The sequence below is a fragment of the Fusarium solani genome (genome assembly GCF_023522795.1).
Source record: "Fusarium solani strain SB1 chromosome Unknown bctg00000012, whole genome shotgun sequence".
NCBI classification, from domain to species: Eukaryota; Fungi; Ascomycota; class Sordariomycetes; order Hypocreales; family Nectriaceae; genus Fusarium; species Fusarium solani.
Genome location: NW_027072146.1, coordinates 1,614,770 through 1,631,359, shown reverse-complemented (window position 1 = coordinate 1,631,359; position 16,590 = coordinate 1,614,770). Strand labels below are relative to the sequence as shown.

The following is a 16,590-nucleotide window of genomic DNA, read 5'->3' as shown; positions in this document are numbered from 1 at the left end:
CATGCCACATGCCACCCACACACGTGTGTCAACCAACTCGTCGGATTGTTAACGGATACCTCCGTAATTACACTCTAGCTTGGCAGGGGTCCTGTCTCAAGTGCCGCTTAATAATTTAGCACACACTCGGCTTCTGGATCTGTTCTCTCTTTAGCGTGGTCTGGGCCGTTTAGCATGAGGTTTATTGAGGCTCTACGATGACTGGCGTTCCAGGTCTCAAATAGTCGATGCACCGGGTGAGTTTCCAAGTGGTTCACCTTCGTGGGCCTTATCTAGTAGACTTGCTCTGAGCTTTCGGGAGAGATTGGAGATGGGAAACCACAATCCGCTTGTCGAGGTGATTGGAACGAGGAGGTGGGCTGTGTCCGAGCGACGACTCATTCACCTGCATCCTCCTCCACTCGACCCCATGTTTGCGTCTGGGCCAGCCGTTGCGAGACCCTCAGTGGATACACACTCCAGGCGGGGAAGACGGAAGAGGAGACGGTCGGATTTTCAGGCTGGGGCATATAAATAAGGCCCAGGAGAAGTCGTTCTTGTGGCAAATTCTACCTGGCAGGGATTTTCTTAAGGGGCATTGACGCCGGATGTTCCTACCTATTTCTCCCAGGTTGGTTAAACATGGCTTTGAGTCACATTCGCTTCGAAAACTATCACATCTCACTTGGACCAAGAACCCTGAGTTCCAATCACGAGCAAATATTGCTTTGTCAATTAAGAGAGCTATATTTGAGGTAATTACCTTACCATTGGGCCCAGGGAAATTGGCATCTCAGTGTTGTCGGGGTTCGAAACTACCAAGTTCACCATGACCAAGAGATTCAGCTCGCCATTTCCCTCTGCTCAACATTCAGGGACCACTTGGAGCAGAATATGATATTCCGTTCCACTGATTTAGGTAATAAGTATCTAATATTTTCTTGACTCGTGTGTATTGCGCAAGTTTTCTGTCGTGCTCAGACATGGAGAACGAGGTGCATTGTCCTGAACTTGAGTGGAGCCAGTGACAAATTATTAAGTAACGTGCACATTTTTTTTAACATGAAGAGACTTGGGCCGTTGATATCCTACTATATCCATGAAATGAGATGGATCTCTTTACATGATCGCTTCGTCGGGCTGTCTACTCATCCCGATGCTGATCTCCTTGTAATAACAGCACGGAAGAAGAGGTAAATCTCCCTTCGGCTCTCTACGATTGGCAGAAGAGTCACAACGATGGCCCCAAAGAATGCCCAAATAAAGGTGACTACGATCCACCCTGTGAAGAAGGACTTGCTGAAGACGTAAGACGTTCCATACATGGGGATCGGCCACAGACTGTACCAGGTTAGCACTTATCCTAGACGTTGAATGCATCAAATCTTACATGGTCAGAGAAACAGCAATGAACAAGGCAGCGCCAAGTGCATAGTTCCGTGCGACGTAGAGCTCCTTCTCGATGCCCTGGAGATTCACCAACTCGGCCTCTGTTCTCTCTTGAGCAGTCTTGACTGCAACACCCTCCGTTTGGGCCTTAACGTCAAAACCAGAGTCATCAACCTGCTGGAGCTCCTTGAACTTGTCAAAGTCGTAATTCTCAGGCTTGAGGTACGTGATGAGTGGCGTTAGGATAATGGGCGCAGTCAATGCTAGCATGTTGCCGGCCACTGTCGGTATGAAATCGGACAGCGTCGCGATAGTGACCGTCCCATGTTTGTGGTATGCTACACCAATCCAGGTTGAAATACTGGCCAGCGAACTAATGATTGGCACCAGCACAATAGCATACTTGCTCTGTTTCTTCCAGAACAGTGTGCAGGCACTAGGAATAACGGCACCTATGATCCATTAGAGAGTATAGCCAAGCGGTGGCTGGAATGCTGACGTACCGTCGATCAAGATGCCAATGGCCGTAACTATAAAGGTAACAGAGAAACCTGCGTAGGTAAGACCGACGGCGACACAGGCGGTCAACAAGCCGAAGCTAACAACTGCAATATGGGAGATGAACACGAGTCTCTCTCCAGTCGCCTCTGGGTTGATGTATGAACGGTAAAAGTCATATGTGACCAAGCTGGTTACGGCGACGGTTTCTACTCCCGTTAGACCTTGATGGTTGCGTCTCCAACTTGAAATCTCACCTGAACTCATGGCGCTTGTGATGGCCTGGAAGACCATGAGAAGCACGGCTACAACGCCGCCTTTGCCCATGATTGTGTATGCCGTATATGGCATGACCAAAGCCGAGTTGATCTCAGCTGGTGACAAGGGAGTCGGATACGTAGGCCTGAAAATCAGCATCAATTGAGCGCGGCCTCCACGATATGACATCACTCACCAGGAGGTTGTGTATTCCAAAGCAGCACCTCCAAGACCAAAGGTAGTTGCGATACAAAAGGGGATACTAAACTGTTTTGCTGTCAGTCGAGAACGAGAGCAAAACCTACTCACATACCCAGCAGAGGGATCCCAAGAGGTATCCAGCGACCGTTGACTTGGGATCAGCAGCAATAGCTTTTTGGAACAGTCTGGGTTTCTAATTAGCATGCCTCCTGCGCAGAATTCATTGAAGAGGGTAAATACTCACTGGGAGTCTACAGTTGCAGAAAAGCCGCCACCCAAGAAGATGAGACCGACCAGGCCCCCGTAAAAGCTCCGCATGGTCAAGAGTTCTCCCCCAGCATTACCCTCAACAGGGCGGATCTCTGACGCGTCTTTGAGAAGCTCCCACATCCTTCCGGGTGATCCGACATGATCCGAGGTTGTGTACATGACGAACATTGATGCGAGCATGATAATGTAGATGATGACCGTGTGCACTATAACGGTGTGAGAAAAACTAACGCAATATCAAGAGTCATTGAGCTATACCCACCCCACTCTGTGAGAAAAGTAGCTTTGATACCACCAAACAAAGTATAGATGCAGACTCCCAAGGGAAATAGAAAGCACACAGCGATCTTGTTCATGCCAGTCACCAGATGGAAAACATCAGCTCCGCCGACTAGAAGATTTACTGCAATGAAAATCTGATAAATTAGTGAGTAGACGGCCAATACGATGTGACCTGGAGCTCCGTAGCGGTGCTTGACTAGTTCCAAGAATGTGTGTGCGTTGGGAGCCTTTCTCTTGAGCTCAATAGCCAGAACAGCGAATGTCAAGATGGGAACTGAGCACCCGGCTCCATACCTAATTCAGTCAGTACCGTCTAAAGTGAATGCTTGGTTTCATCCCGTACCAGAATGTAGATGCAATGCCATATGAGTATCCAAACGTCGTCGACGTCAGAAGCGTAGCGCTCAACGTCCATGAGGACACGACAGACGATGCTATCAGACCAGCCTTGATCGAGCGCTTTGCAGTCAGATACATCTCCGAGTCTTGGACTTCGGAGAAATATCGCTTGAGAGCAAAAGTTGTGAGACTCATGAGGATGGCAAAGATACCACCTGGAAGAGTAGGTTAGCAAGAGAGTAAATGGTGAAGTTGGCGATCTTACCTAGTCCCACGATGATTCCATATCCCGCCCCGGAATCAAAAATGGGGAATATTCCTGTCTCAGACATCGTGTAGTGGTTGGACAATAGAAATCCCAGGGATGATCTGCGAGAGGGGATCCAGTAGGTCTTGGAGAATCCAACGTCTTAAATTCATGCATGAGCCACGAGGTTATCCCACTTCACGGTGGATCAAACCAGTGCGGGCATCAAGTAGCTGCAAAGGCGTGACAGCTCAGCTCAATGGCGAAACACCAAGGATATTCATCCAACTCATCCGTACTACCTCCGCCAGATCCCTGCGAGGCGGAAACATTTCCCTGTCGACAAGGCCGTCAAGATAGACGAATCATCTCGTCTATAAAACCCCCCATCATCAGCCTTTGGTAGCACACCACTTCGCCTCGCACCCAACCAGAGACGCCTTCTCCCCCTCTGATACAGTAACACACACATTCGACAGAAAACCCCTCACCATGCAGAGTTTCAAAGCCGAGCAGGCTCGCGTCCAGGCCAACAAGCGGTGGGAAGAAGAGCCCAAGCCGGATACGCCTTCGGGATGGGTCAAGCGCGCCAGAGAAGTGGCAGACATTCTCAAGCTCGATGCAGCTGAGCGAGATGCTGCCGGAAAAACTCCCTTTGCTGAAGTCCAGCTCCTCAAGGACGCTGGTCTCGTCAACCTTCTCGGTCCCCGCGAGTTTGGCGGTGGAGGAGAGACCTGGCAGACTTCATACAAGGTGACTACAGAGATCGCCAAGGCTGATGGAAGCATCGGCCACTTGATTGGCAACCACTACTCATGGTATGACCTGCATCTTTGAGCCATCCCGTGAGTTACCACTGACGCGGAAAAGGTTCTGGAGCTCCCAAATCCTCGGAACGCCCCTGCAGGCCCGCCGCTGGCTTCGGGAGTTCACCGAAGGCAACTATTATCTTGGTGGTGCCGTCAACCCTCGCAACGCCGACATGATTGCTCGGGATGAGGGGGACTCGCTTGTCTTCAACGGTGACAAGTTCTTCTCCACCGGTACGTTCTCTAGCTCTGACCGATATTTCCGGTGCTAAATCCTTCCTTCTCCGCAATGCAGGGGGCGTTATCAGTGACGTGACCGTCTTGGAGGGGGTCCTTGAGGATGAGGCAAAGACCCATGTTTTTGCCTACGTCTCCACAAAGGACCCTGGGATCTCGTTCAAGGGCGACTGGGACGTTATCGGACAGCGCCTTACAGTGAGTTCAATTCGACTACTTGTGAGATTCGAGCTAACGAGCTTCAGGAATCCGGAGGATGTGTCATCCGCAATGTGCGGGTTTCCTGGGAGTACATTGCCGGTTACGAGAACAAGGAGCTCACACCCAGAGACGCATACCACGACTTCATTCTCCCGCCGGTACAGCTCCAGTTCGCAGCTGTCCACGTGGGCGTTGGTATTGGAGCGCTTGAAGCTGCCACCGAGTACACTCGCACTCGCACTCGAGCTTGGCCGTACGGCGGAGATGACAAACCCAAGGCCACCGACGAGTGGTATATTCGAGAAGGCTACGGACGCTTACAAGCGTCGCTTTGGGCAGCCGAGGCCCTCGTGGACCGCACGGCTGAGCGCATATCCAAGCTCATCCATGCTCCAAGAGAGGAGCTCACCCAGGAAGCACGTGGCGAGATTGCAGTCCGTGAGTAAATCCTCCCTTGTCATTGCATATTCACTAACCCAAAGCAGAGGTAGCAGCATCAAAAGCAACTGCAATCGAAGCCGCCATTACGGTGAGCAGCAAGTTCTTTGAGCTAACTGGCGCCTCATCCGGCCTGTCAAAGTACGGCTTTGACAGATTCTGGCGCAACACTCGCCGTAAGTGGGAACCGTTAGATATTTGCTGTACGGCGCTAAAATGACGTCTAGTTCACTCTCTGCACGACCCAATCGCTTACAAGTTCCGTGAAGTGGGCAGCTGGGCCTTGTTGGGGGAGATCCCTGAACCGAGCTGGTACACTTAGACTGGGGATCCATGGGCTACGGGTAATTAAGAATGACGAGTCAGTAGGGAATTTTAACGTTGTACGTTTGAGTCAGTTTATCTTCGGATGACAGGTCCGGATTTAGCTAGCTGTGTATATCCGAACAGACAAGCTCTCAACCACGGAGCTTATTTCTCCCCTGGCATAGACTGCTAGGAACGTTAGTAATGAGAGTTGTTGAATCATATGTCGTTCTAAAGTCTTACTGCACAATTGGCGTTTCGCGCTATTCTACCTTCTCAATCTTGCCAGTCTTGACATCGTAGATGTATCCCGTAATAGGGACGTCGAGCAACAGGGGGTTCTTCTTTACAATGGCAATATCATCCAGAACACTTTTCCTCAAATCTCCAAATGGCAAAAAGGCAATATGTTCTGCGTCCTCTTTTAACTCATCCCGGATCTTCTCCTTGAGCTCGACATCAGAAAATGTCAGCATGCCGCAGTCAGTCTAACCGCTTGTTAGCATCTCCCATGGGGATCTGAATGCATTTTGATCTCTTACATGGTGGACGATAACAATTTCCCGTGTGCCAAGGAGTTGCTGCGAGATTACGAGGGACCGAATTGCATCAATGGTACGGCCCCCGGCATTTCGAATGACATGGGCATCGCCCTCCTCGAGTCCAAGCACTTTGGCAGGGTCGAGACGAGCATCCATGCACGCTACGACTGCCACTTTTCTAAATAAAGCCCAATTAGATTGATCAGACGGCTGATTGGGCGTGGATTCCTTACCGTCCTGGTGGGAGAGGCAGGTCGCCTTTGTTGAATTGGGCCGCATATTTCTGATTCGCGGCCTCAAATTCAGGGATGACGGATCGGACAAAAGACATGGTTAGAGGGGCAGGAAACAACAACTGGCTTGGAAATGAAAGTAGCCGAGCCTGAGACTCGCCTCACTTTATGGATGAGCAGTTCCGGCTCAAACATTCATGGGAGGTGGGGATGGGCTGAATGCGGGATAGCATCGATAGTCGTCATTTTGGATCGCGCTTCGCAATTTGGCAGGATTCGTCACCCGCCGTAAACTGCTGCGATAGGTAATTAGAAGCGATCGAAGTCTCAGCTCCCGGCTCAATTCTCCGCGGGATTCTTTGAGGCCGATATCTTGCTTCCGGGGTACCTCATCGCTCAGCTTGTTCCCCGAACGATACCATCTATCCCGGCTCTCTTGTTCACAAAATAGTGGCATAGGTCCACAATCATAGAGCAGAGTTACAGGCTTATTGACGTTTGGTCTTAGTTTGAAGATGAGGAGCAAGACATTTGTAAGGGTCTATTAATAACTATGGCTTCCTTTAAACCACGAATACGTCTAACCTTCAAGCCTTGATTCAAGCTAGACACACCTCATTCAGCGTCGTGAATAAAAAATTGAGAACCCACCATACTCAGTAAATGGCAAAGTTACGATGTCCCTTGTCTAAACCCCCTAGCGACCACCCCTGGTATAGGGTATTCGCATTCCACGCAGACTTGGCAAACCCTGGGAGAAGACCTTGAAAACACCATGAAACTAGAGTAGGTTTCGTGATGATCAGTTCAAAAGGGAAATTGAAATCCCTCTGCTAGGATGCTCGTGGTGAGGCAGCTAGTTATAAGGTGTTTGAATTGAGGCTACTTCATGTCGGTTAAAGCCTAGGCTAAAGGCTTACCACTTTGACTTGAAACAGTGTTCTAAGGATGAAGAGACAAACTAGAAGAAGTTATTAATGATATAGTGCAACAAAATTCTTTAAACATACGAGAAGGGACTTGTAAGGATTGTTAACGAAGTATCAAGGTATGTTGATAATCCCCTTGATGATGATTACTCCTGTTGACTAGACAACGAGGGGAAAACGTGGCTGCCTAACAGGGATAATGCCCTCATTCCTCCATTTGGACTATCAGACAACCACCCTTTCCGTATCGATTCTTGCAGCCTAAAACCAAGACCCAAACTCTTCAGGCAGCAAAGAATAGCCAAGATACAAAAGCCCGAGTTTTCGAGAGCTTGAGATTACGCGGCACATCAGCCAAGATGACGCACCAGCCCCGTCTCCCTGTCGAGCTTATTCTGCAAATTGTGGAAGCTTCGTTGTCGATCACAAATCCCCACGCGATAGTCGATGTATCGCTACCAGAGGTCCAACTACTTGTCGCCTGGTCACAGGTTTGTCGCGCGACCTATGGGACTGCGACTCGGTTATTAAGGCAACATTGCGTCTACTTGGACAGTCACCAAAGGATCCAGAAATTCTGGAACTGCTTGTCCTTCGCCAAGACATCTACCCCCAGCACGAATCTACCGCCAATCACACCCCTCGAAAACACTTTGTCTCTTTACCTGGGCGTTTGTACCCCGGCTCCTCAAGAGTCCGCATCTCTCGGGTCGCTCATCCGCAAGGTACTCTTTGAGCTTGGCGGCTCAGTACGCCGACTGATCTTGGAGCTGCCAGCTCCCAGGTTCGCCCAGGAGAACGAGCTTGACCCGCATCTTGGCCAAGGCCTATTCGATGGACTCGGCGCCCTCAGCAACGTCGAGGAGTTTGTGACAGTGGGAGGTTTGCGCACCGTGGATTTTTGGACGAATGACTTGGGCATCTGGGAACGATGGCCGAAACTACGAAGCCTGGCGGGTTTCCAGGTGGACCTCGCTGAGGAGGACCTATGGTACCGTGTGGCCAGAGCAAAACACCTCGAACATATGGTGATAGCCCGGCCACGTCTGTACAGGATACAGAGATGGAACTTCAAGGAGGCCATTGGACAGCACTGGCGGTTTGAGACCGGAGGTGACCCGAAGCTGGCGAGGCCGATAAGTATTGTGCTTGCGGACCACGAGTTCACGCCGTCGTTGATCGATGAGACGGACGCGAATACACATGACCCGCAAGGTCTCGTGACTGCCATCAAGTTTTCAGTGCCCATGTTCGGCAAGCAGTTTGTGAGAACAGACCATGCTTGTCGTGAGTGGATGATGGCTGCCATGAAGGAGGGCACTCTTTGGGAGTATGGAAAGGCAGATACTTTCGACATGTAGGAAGGGATTATTGGATGGGCTACAACAATGCTGAGGCTGTTTTGCTTGTCACAAAGATGATAGGTTGAGTAAATACATTTCCTGGCGGTAGTCTTAGATGACAGCTTGCGGGGTTAGAGTTTCCTTCGTCAACGATGTAGCTAGGTTGAATTCAAATGCCCGATGTTCTTTGGTACAGCTACTGATGAGAGCCTAACGACTGTCTCGCTGGAGTAAACAAGCAAGGCTGCGATCGCTATGTCCTCGAGTACCTTGAGCGGCTTATGAGAACCCATGCTCTAGGCTTGTCTGGAGGCTTTTGCACCGGCCAGAATAGTCGTTGAAGCCCTGGGCAAGGAAGTCACTGAGGCAGAGCATTCCGAATTCGTTGCTTCTGCTACTGCTTCAAGGCGATCCGTTCCATGGATGTCTCGGATGCCTGAGAACTGCTTCTGCAAAGGTGACCTCACAAGAGCATACTCACTGGATCACCAATATTGAGTGACATTATTTGGCCAAATCCGTCAAACTCTCACCCGCTGATCTCAAGGCTGCAGAATAAAATCTCGTCTTACCTGACCCCAAAAATGGTGGATCCCACCGGCTCCACCACAAGCATGATCCTTCAAAGTTAGGGCCTGGTTCCTGGTTGAACATCATTCCCTGTGGACAGCTCATTTTCTTTGGGGATATCAGGCTTTGAGAAAGGAAAGAGCTTATTACTTAAAACAGTCACAAGCCCCGATGCACCCGAGGAGCCTCCACTGGTGATGCAGGGGTTCTTAAGCTGCCCACCGAGGGGATGAGGACTGAGGATTTGCTAATGGGAGGCCTCAAAGGAGCATATTATATAGCGGGGCGGTTAATATGTAGTGCATACCAATCTCGTGATGATCTTTCCCTCCTTCTCAACTGACAATTCCTCTCGTGGTACGGAGTGCATGGAGGGATGCAGGGGTTTTGCAGTCTAGAATCTAGCTTCTTCGCCCAGCTTAGGTAGGCTGTGCTGGCCCATGCATCAAAAGCCCAGGTTTGATTCATCCAGTCTTCGCTAAACGAAACAAGCAGTCCTTTGCGAGCTGAAGCCCCCCTTTATTCTGTGGAGTCACAAGGATCTGGTCTCGAAACTCAGCCCTGAAAAAGTCGGCGATCGGAGCAACCATCACATGAGATGAGGCTCTGGACTTAAAAAAGAGGCTCATGTCGGCTGGGCCCACGTCGATCACCAGGCTCGGGGTTAACACGGGGCCGAGGGGGGCAGATGCAAAACCTAATCGCCGCACTAGTTGTGTTTCTTTTCATCCCTATGAACCAACAATGGCATCGATATCGAATCTATACGTCAAGCCTGAGCTCGTACATAGGGGAGGATGGAGAAATTGGGACAAGAATGCGCCGACGGGTGGCCAGATCACCATGCTCAAGGATGACGCTGAGCTTCTCAGCATCTTTATTGGTATCTTCCTGGTATTTGTCGCCGCTGGGCTATGGACCCTGATCGCCTACCTCATCTTCCAGCTGAACCGGCGCATGCGACAAAAACAAGAAGGCTCCGTCTTTGACGGTCTATATCACCAGAAACAGACCATCCTCCGGAACGGCACCAGCGATATCGCAATTGGATCGTCATTTCTAAAGCTGTGGCTTGCATGGGGCAACAGTCCCAAGGTTCTGAAGAGCACCCTGCCAATTGTTGTTCTTGCTCTTGCCAGCTTTGGCTTCTTCCTTATTGCCCTACCTTTCATCACCGCCATGGAGATGCTGGACAATCAGGGGAATCAAGTACTGATTCAAAGCCCCAAATGCGGTTTTTGGGAACCAGACGCGGACGGGGATAGGGTGGCTGCGTTCACGGTAGTGACGCAGCATACGTTGGAGGCTGCCTCATACGTCGACAACTGCTACGAGACTGATGCCGACTCAGCTCTCTGTGACCAATTTCTTGCCAACCGTCGACTGCCCATCATTAAGGTGGTAAACGTGTCATGCCCATTCGATGAGAGCGTGCGTTTGCCTAGGACAAAGGGGGACAAGCACCCTGCCATCACCATCAAGACAGACGAGTTGGATTCTCACAAGGACTTTGGGATCAACGCCCCGACAGCGGAGAGAGTAAAGTGTCGACGCTCCACGACATGCTCACCCCTCAATGTTCAAAAGTTCAGCACGGTCAACGAACGTCTGACGGGTGAAAACTTCACGGGCATCTATTTTGGTCCCACGGTTGCTACTAACTACACCTATGGCGTGAGCAACTTGCAGGAGTTTGTAGCCGAGACTTCATATACTCTCACGTACAGTGCCTATCCAATACGAATGTTTCAGCAGGGTTTCTAATTCTCTATAGGGGCTTCTATAGCCGCATGGGAGGTAACGCTTCCTATCTGCAGCTTTTCAAGCCAATCCCTGAGCTGCGCCGAGATGACGCCGACCTTACTGTCGTGTTCCTCAACAATAACGCAGTTCCCATGTTTAAAAATGACGGCCCTTGTACCGATCCATTCTTTTCCGCTACCAAACAACACCAGAAAGAGTTGATGCCTAACCATTCCTGGCCCGATAACCCCGTCACAGCTATTGGCTGTATCGACCAATACCAGTTCGCAAAGGCTGGATCGGATGAGTGGACCACACTCGCGAGTTACGGTGATGCCACCTCAAACATGACGTTTATCGAGCAGCTATCGATGAAGCAAGTCGCTGCTTTCGCCCCAATCCAGTGGGCCATGCACCAAGCCGGTGGGGTCGACATGGTGATAGAGAATCTTCGCACAGAGGCCCTCAGGGCAAAAAAGTATCCTGGCCTACGTCATGGTGTTCAGAATCCCCTGCCAAACGATCAATGGATGCGAGAGGTCGAGTATTGGTTCATGATCGGGCTTGCCAAAGTCCAGCTCGGCGTCGTCAAGGTTGCTCTGGGCCCGCAGGATCCGGACAACTCTGGCATGAGGGATAATACTACGTGGGTCGTACAGAAAAGGAAGGATTTGATGGATTACGTATGCTCGTCTCAAACGATCCACAGCCTGAGTTCAAAAACCTGCACAAAGCGGGCTTCATTGCGCTTGCTGTGCTTGGCGGCTTGTCTATCATCCTTCCGTCACTCGTCCTGCGCACTATGCTCTGGTGGCGCAAGTGGCAAGATGATGTTTTGATGTGGAAGTCATATGGCCAGCTACAGCTCCAGCGCATGGCAGCAGAAGGAGCAGGTGTTCAGGGCTGGAAACGAGGAATCGAGGATGTTCCCTTACTGGATCCCCATGACCAGCCATCAGGGGATGTGTACGTGAGGAACGTGGGTATTGATGGGCTCCCACTGCCAGTCTGGGCTGGGCCCGGTTCCAATCCACCTTTTGTTGGGGACGCCACGCCTCGCTCCTATGACGAGTATCACGGGAGATATCCGAAAGGCGAGTCTGGTGAGGTTCTCATGGAAGTGATTCCCAGCTGGCCCAACATAGCACAGAGATACGGACAGAGAATGCAGGGAGGCTACAATCAAGTTAGTGGAAGGGAGCTTCTGTGAGCTGCATCGTCTTCACGGGGAGGACGAGACGATCACTGTGCGATCGGATATGCATATATGTAAGACTCTCGTAAGAGTAAACAAGGCGGCCTCAACTCTGCAACACGATGAACATGTAATTGGGATAGAGAAAAGAATATACAATGGCTTATCAAGCTTAACCACTTGAAAGTCTTTGAGTCCTTCTCCACGTCTTAGATGGTATACCTGAAGCCCTTATCCTGCACATCGGTGAGATCTGAGTCGGTCGACACACCAGCCTGCTGACTGCCTCCCAAGCCTTCGACCACATATTGAACCTGCCCATCCGCCGCCTTGGCATCTCGGCTTGCGTTCTTGCGCTTGACAACAATAGCAAATACGATGTAGGTTATGATGAGACCAATCATGGATGACAAGCTCAAGATGCAGCCTTTGGTATAGCGGGGTGCCTCCTTTGAGGTCCAGGCGAAAGGGCTGACAATGCATCCTACGCAATAAGCGATGAAGAATGCGACAGATACGACGCTCTTCTTTGTGTTCCCCTTGACGTTGCTGGCAATGATGCTAGCTGAGCTACTGAGCAGTGCTGAAGAGCAACCACCCAACCAAGTGGACACGACGATGCCCCATTCGGCGCCCTCACGAGGAAGACTCATGAGTAGGACAGCACCAAGAAGAGGGACAAAGCAGAGGCCGATGGCGGTGTAGGTTCGGGTTCCGGGGAACATTCGTGGGACGAGGGCACCGATCCAGACTGTTGCCGTGTTGCAAGCTCCTGCTGGCATTCCGACGAGCATTGTGTGGAGCTTGCTGTAACCGAAGCCGTTGATGACACTGGCGCTGAACTGCAAAGATTTAGAATCACGATGTCCAGAAAGGGCTTGATTTGACTTACCTTCATGATGGGAGTGGTCAAGGTGATGCACAACCCCATCATCATATAGATCCATGTCATAGGCGACAGCAGAGCCTCCCTGACCTGCTTCTTGTTAAACTCGGCCCGATCGCGAGTCGCTCGGTCAACAGCCAGTCTCTGAGTAGCAATCTCTCTCTCAGACTCGTTCAAGAACCAGGCCGTAGAAGTATCCCGTGGCATCATGAAGATAAAAAGGACGCCCACCAAGGATGTCAAGCCACCGCAGATGATGAACAACGTGCGCCACGGAGCAAGAGAAATGTTGGACTGTCCGATTCCGTACATCATGAGGGCGCCGATAATCTGGGAGACACCGTTCATGGAGACCCATGTCGCCACGCGGATGGGGTGCTCCCTCTTCACGTACCAGTTCGATGTGATGATGATGAAGGCGGGAGAAACGGTTCCTGTAGCGTGTGTGAGTGTTGATTAGCCCGTGCTCTCGACTACCATTGTGATCGACGGAGGAAATACCTTCAGTAAACCCCAGAAAGAATCTAGCAGCTGCCAGTCCCTGGAAAGTCTGACACGCAGCCATGGCCATGTTGACGCCACCCCAGACGACGATAGTGCAGCCCACATAGAGGGTAATCGGTAGTCGCGAGAGAAGGTAGGCGGCGGGGTATTCCGAGCAGAGCTGGCCGAGGTAGAAGAGGGAGACGGCCCAGGAGAACTGCTCTCCGGTGAGGTGGAGGTCGTCGCGGAGCCCAAAGATGGCGGCCTGGTTGATGGACTGTTTGTCGAGATCTGCAAGTTGATAAAGGTCAGCATTGCCACTTTGCAGGATTCCAGCGTGAGACTTGCACTGAAAGAAGTAGACCAAGGCCATCAGAGGCATAATGACGCAGTCCAACTTCCGAACAACCTTCTTGGCCTGTTCGGGGTCGATGTTGTAAAGCTCATCATTGTTGATGGTTTCGCACTGCTTCGAAGCAGGATCAAGGCTCTGCCTCTGCTTTTCGGCAGCGTCGACAGACATGATCAAGATGAGAGTGTAGAGATGATGAGAAGAATGGGTTGAGAATGAGCAGTTGGTGGCAATTGTAAAAGGGAGCTATCTCGTTTAATATACGTATCCTATATCGTTCAACTTAGTCTCGTTCATCATGGAGGCGCCTCCAAAGACGCCCTCGGGTGTCACGTCCGAGAGCCTAGATGTGTTGGTCTAGAACGCCTCCAACTTCCCTTCCCCCATGATGCGATCCTTTATTTTCCCCACAGCTAACCCCGGAATACCTTATCTAGGAAGATTAGATCGACCTTGGAACATGGGGTAGACGCGGGGAAAAGTCATCATCAGCTGAACCTTACGGCCTTCGGGCACAGCGCCCGCTCCCCATGGGGGCTGGTAGACTGGAGTAGCCCTCGGATGTCTCATCCGGAGGTCCCTGGATGTGTCGTCGGCGTTTGTGAAGCATTTCACCGATATCGAGGGGGTTGTATCTTTCGGATCTGGGGATCGGGAATGGTAAATGACTTGGCGGCCGTCTCCGAAGTTGGAGTATGGAAGGGAAGTCGGCTATATGGAACTACATATAGCCAACCGATGAACCATACAACCAGCGCACAATCATCAGAGGGCGCCACAATTGCTTTCATCATGATACCACGATCAACCATCTTGGCGTCTTCTTTGCGACACCTTCGAGTGTCTCGTCGCATCCCCTCAACATCTCCCAAGTCCCTAAGACGGAGCTTGTCCCAAGCAGCTCGACCGGAGAACAATGGCCCAAGCCCGTCAACAGAGGCCAGCAAGCCTCGAGGCATTAGCCCCTTTGGGGTTATTGCGTCGATGGTCATAGCAGCCGCGCTAGGCTATGGCGCGTCAACACTAAGCACGAGGAACGATGCAGCAGCAGCTGTAATTCTAGACGAACGCAGACTGCCGCAAGTCAACTATGCTTCTTTGAAGGATATGGAAAAGGTAACCTCTTCCTCTAAGTGTAGACAGGCAGGTAGCGCTAAAGTTTGAGGATTACAGGCCATCGACGAGATCCAAACACTATTTAGCGACGTCGATGGCATCATCTCAACGGATTCAGACGACCTCCTCGCACACGGCTATTCGGAATGGTCTTCAGTAAACGTCGATACCCTACCAGTCGCTGTGGCCTATCCGCGAAGTACCGAACATGTCAGTGGTATTGCCCACATCTGCCACAAGTGGAAGGTTCCCATCATTCCGTTTTCCGGAGGTAGCTCGGTTGAGGGACACATCAGCGCTCCCTTCGGAGGTGTCAGCATAGACTTTGCATTTATGGACCGCATCGTCAAGCTCAATAAGGAGGATATGGACGTTGTCGTGCAACCGAGTGTCTGCTGGACGGATCTGAACCATGAGCTTGCAAAGCAGGGTACAGGGCTCTGGTTCCCGATTGATCCTGGTAAGTTCAACTCTCGTCCTCGCAGTATTTCCTTGCCCAGGACTGATCTGTTTTGTAGCTCCAAGTGCCAAGATCGGAGGCATGATCGGCACCAATTGTTCTGGCACCAACGCTGTTCGCTACGGAACCATGCGCGACTGGGTCATCAACATGACTGTGGTTCTCGCGGACGGGAGCGTTGTCAAGACTCGACGCCGTCCACGCAAATGCAGCGCAGGATACAACCTAAACGGCCTGATCGTAGGATCTGAGGGGACTCTCGGCATCGTCACAGAAGCGACCCTCAAGCTCGCCGCTGTACCAGACCATTTCTCCGTGGCCGTGGTCCCTTTCGACGACTTACGGGGTGCCGTTTCCGCCGCTGCTGACATTATCCGGAGAGGTGTTCAAGTAGCAGCTGTCGAGCTCATGGACGAAACACAGATGAAGATCGTCAATGAGGGTGGTGCAACACGACCACGCGTTTGGAAGGAGACGCCAACACTGTTCCTCAAGTTCTCGGGCACTAAAGGGACAGTTGACGACAACATCAAGACGGTCCGCGAGATCATGAAGCCGCACAGTCCCCTTGCGTTCGAATTTGCGCGAGATGAGCATGAGCAGAAAATGCTGTGGTCGGCGAGGAAAGAGTCTCTCTACTCTCTCTTGGCGATGCGGCAGGATGGTGAAGAGATGTGTAAGCTATCTTATCCCCTTGACTGAAACAAGATCTAACAAATCACTAGGGAACACCGATGTGGCCGTTCCACTGAGCAGATTAGCCGACATCATCGAAGACAGCAAAGCCCACGCCGCTTCCCTCGGCCTGAAAGCCTGCGTCAAAGGACACATCGGCGACAGCAACTTTCACGAGAATATCACATACGATAAGACGGACCCTCAAGAGGCTGAGAAGGCCAAGATCGCGGTCAAGACCATGGTCAAGCGCGCGCTCGAGATGGAAGGCACCTGCACCGGAGAGCACGGAGTTGGCATTGGGAAAAAGGATGCCTTGCTGCAAGAGGTTGGTCAAGATACTATCCAGGTCATGGTAGGTCATGTTGTCTAGGTGGGCAGAGTTTCGAAGGTGTTGTTAACCATTTGATTAGAAACTTTTGAAAGGAGTGTTGGATCCCTACTGGATCATGTGAGTTGTTTGATCCCCCCTCTCATGCCCTGCGTACTGACTACCAGTCTTTAGGAACCCAGGCAAAGTGTTCAACAGATAGTAACGCACCTTTGAGATGCTTCGTTCCAGTCCTATAATAGGGACTATGGGAATGGATGTAGTGGTCAAACAGGGTG

At 51.2% G+C, this 16,590-nt stretch overlaps 7 protein-coding genes across 7 annotated transcripts; 4 read left to right on the top strand and 3 right to left on the bottom strand.

The window, feature by feature from the left end:
- Nucleotides 1-1,127: 1,127 nt before the first annotated feature.
- MRS44_016553 (uncharacterized protein) lies at nt 1,128-3,548 on the bottom strand (the record flags this gene model as incomplete). The annotated part of the gene is made up of 9 exons (XM_065618069.1): nt 1,128-1,320; nt 1,370-1,820; nt 1,872-2,269; nt 2,321-2,391; nt 2,438-2,510; nt 2,570-2,801; nt 2,858-3,171; nt 3,221-3,431; nt 3,482-3,548. 9 exons carry the CDS (start codon nt 3,546-3,548, stop codon nt 1,128-1,130), a joined length of 2,010 nt encoding a protein of 669 aa, XP_065474141.1.
- Nucleotides 3,549-3,955: 407 nt separating this feature from the next.
- MRS44_016552 (uncharacterized protein) lies at nt 3,956-5,470 on the top strand (the record flags this gene model as incomplete). The annotated part of the gene is made up of 6 exons (XM_046273965.1): nt 3,956-4,281; nt 4,334-4,506; nt 4,568-4,707; nt 4,755-5,148; nt 5,196-5,324; nt 5,376-5,470. The coding sequence occupies 6 exons, from the start codon at nt 3,956-3,958 to the stop codon at nt 5,468-5,470; spliced, it is 1,257 nt and encodes a 418-aa protein (XP_046130864.1).
- A 247-nt stretch (nt 5,471-5,717) lies between these two features.
- Nucleotides 5,718-6,327, bottom strand: MRS44_016551 (uncharacterized protein; the record flags this gene model as incomplete). Its single annotated transcript, XM_046282026.1, has 3 exons — nt 5,718-5,942; nt 5,997-6,174; nt 6,230-6,327. The coding sequence occupies 3 exons, from the start codon at nt 6,325-6,327 to the stop codon at nt 5,718-5,720; spliced, it is 501 nt and encodes a 166-aa protein (XP_046130865.1).
- Nucleotides 6,328-7,517: 1,190 nt separating this feature from the next.
- Nucleotides 7,518-8,519, top strand: MRS44_016550 (uncharacterized protein; the record flags this gene model as incomplete). Its single annotated transcript, XM_046276689.2, has 1 exon — nt 7,518-8,519. The coding sequence occupies one exon, from the start codon at nt 7,518-7,520 to the stop codon at nt 8,517-8,519; it is 1,002 nt and encodes a 333-aa protein (XP_046130866.1).
- Nucleotides 8,520-9,815: 1,296 nt separating this feature from the next.
- Nucleotides 9,816-12,024, top strand: MRS44_016549 (uncharacterized protein; the record flags this gene model as incomplete). The annotated part of the gene is made up of 3 exons (XM_046284162.2): nt 9,816-10,792; nt 10,846-11,467; nt 11,524-12,024. The coding sequence occupies 3 exons, from the start codon at nt 9,816-9,818 to the stop codon at nt 12,022-12,024; spliced, it is 2,100 nt and encodes a 699-aa protein (XP_046130867.1).
- Nucleotides 12,025-12,218: 194 nt separating this feature from the next.
- Nucleotides 12,219-13,901, bottom strand: MRS44_016548 (uncharacterized protein; the record flags this gene model as incomplete). Its single annotated transcript, XM_046273966.1, has 3 exons — nt 12,219-12,851; nt 12,902-13,329; nt 13,397-13,901. The coding sequence occupies 3 exons, from the start codon at nt 13,899-13,901 to the stop codon at nt 12,219-12,221; spliced, it is 1,566 nt and encodes a 521-aa protein (XP_046130868.1).
- Nucleotides 13,902-14,522: 621 nt separating this feature from the next.
- On the top strand, nt 14,523-16,514 carry MRS44_016547 (uncharacterized protein; the record flags this gene model as incomplete). The annotated part of the gene is made up of 6 exons (XM_046271110.2): nt 14,523-14,846; nt 14,904-15,306; nt 15,365-15,982; nt 16,032-16,336; nt 16,395-16,432; nt 16,487-16,514. 6 exons carry the CDS (start codon nt 14,523-14,525, stop codon nt 16,512-16,514), a joined length of 1,716 nt encoding a protein of 571 aa, XP_046130869.2.
- Between the last annotated feature and the right edge of the window lie 76 nt (nt 16,515-16,590).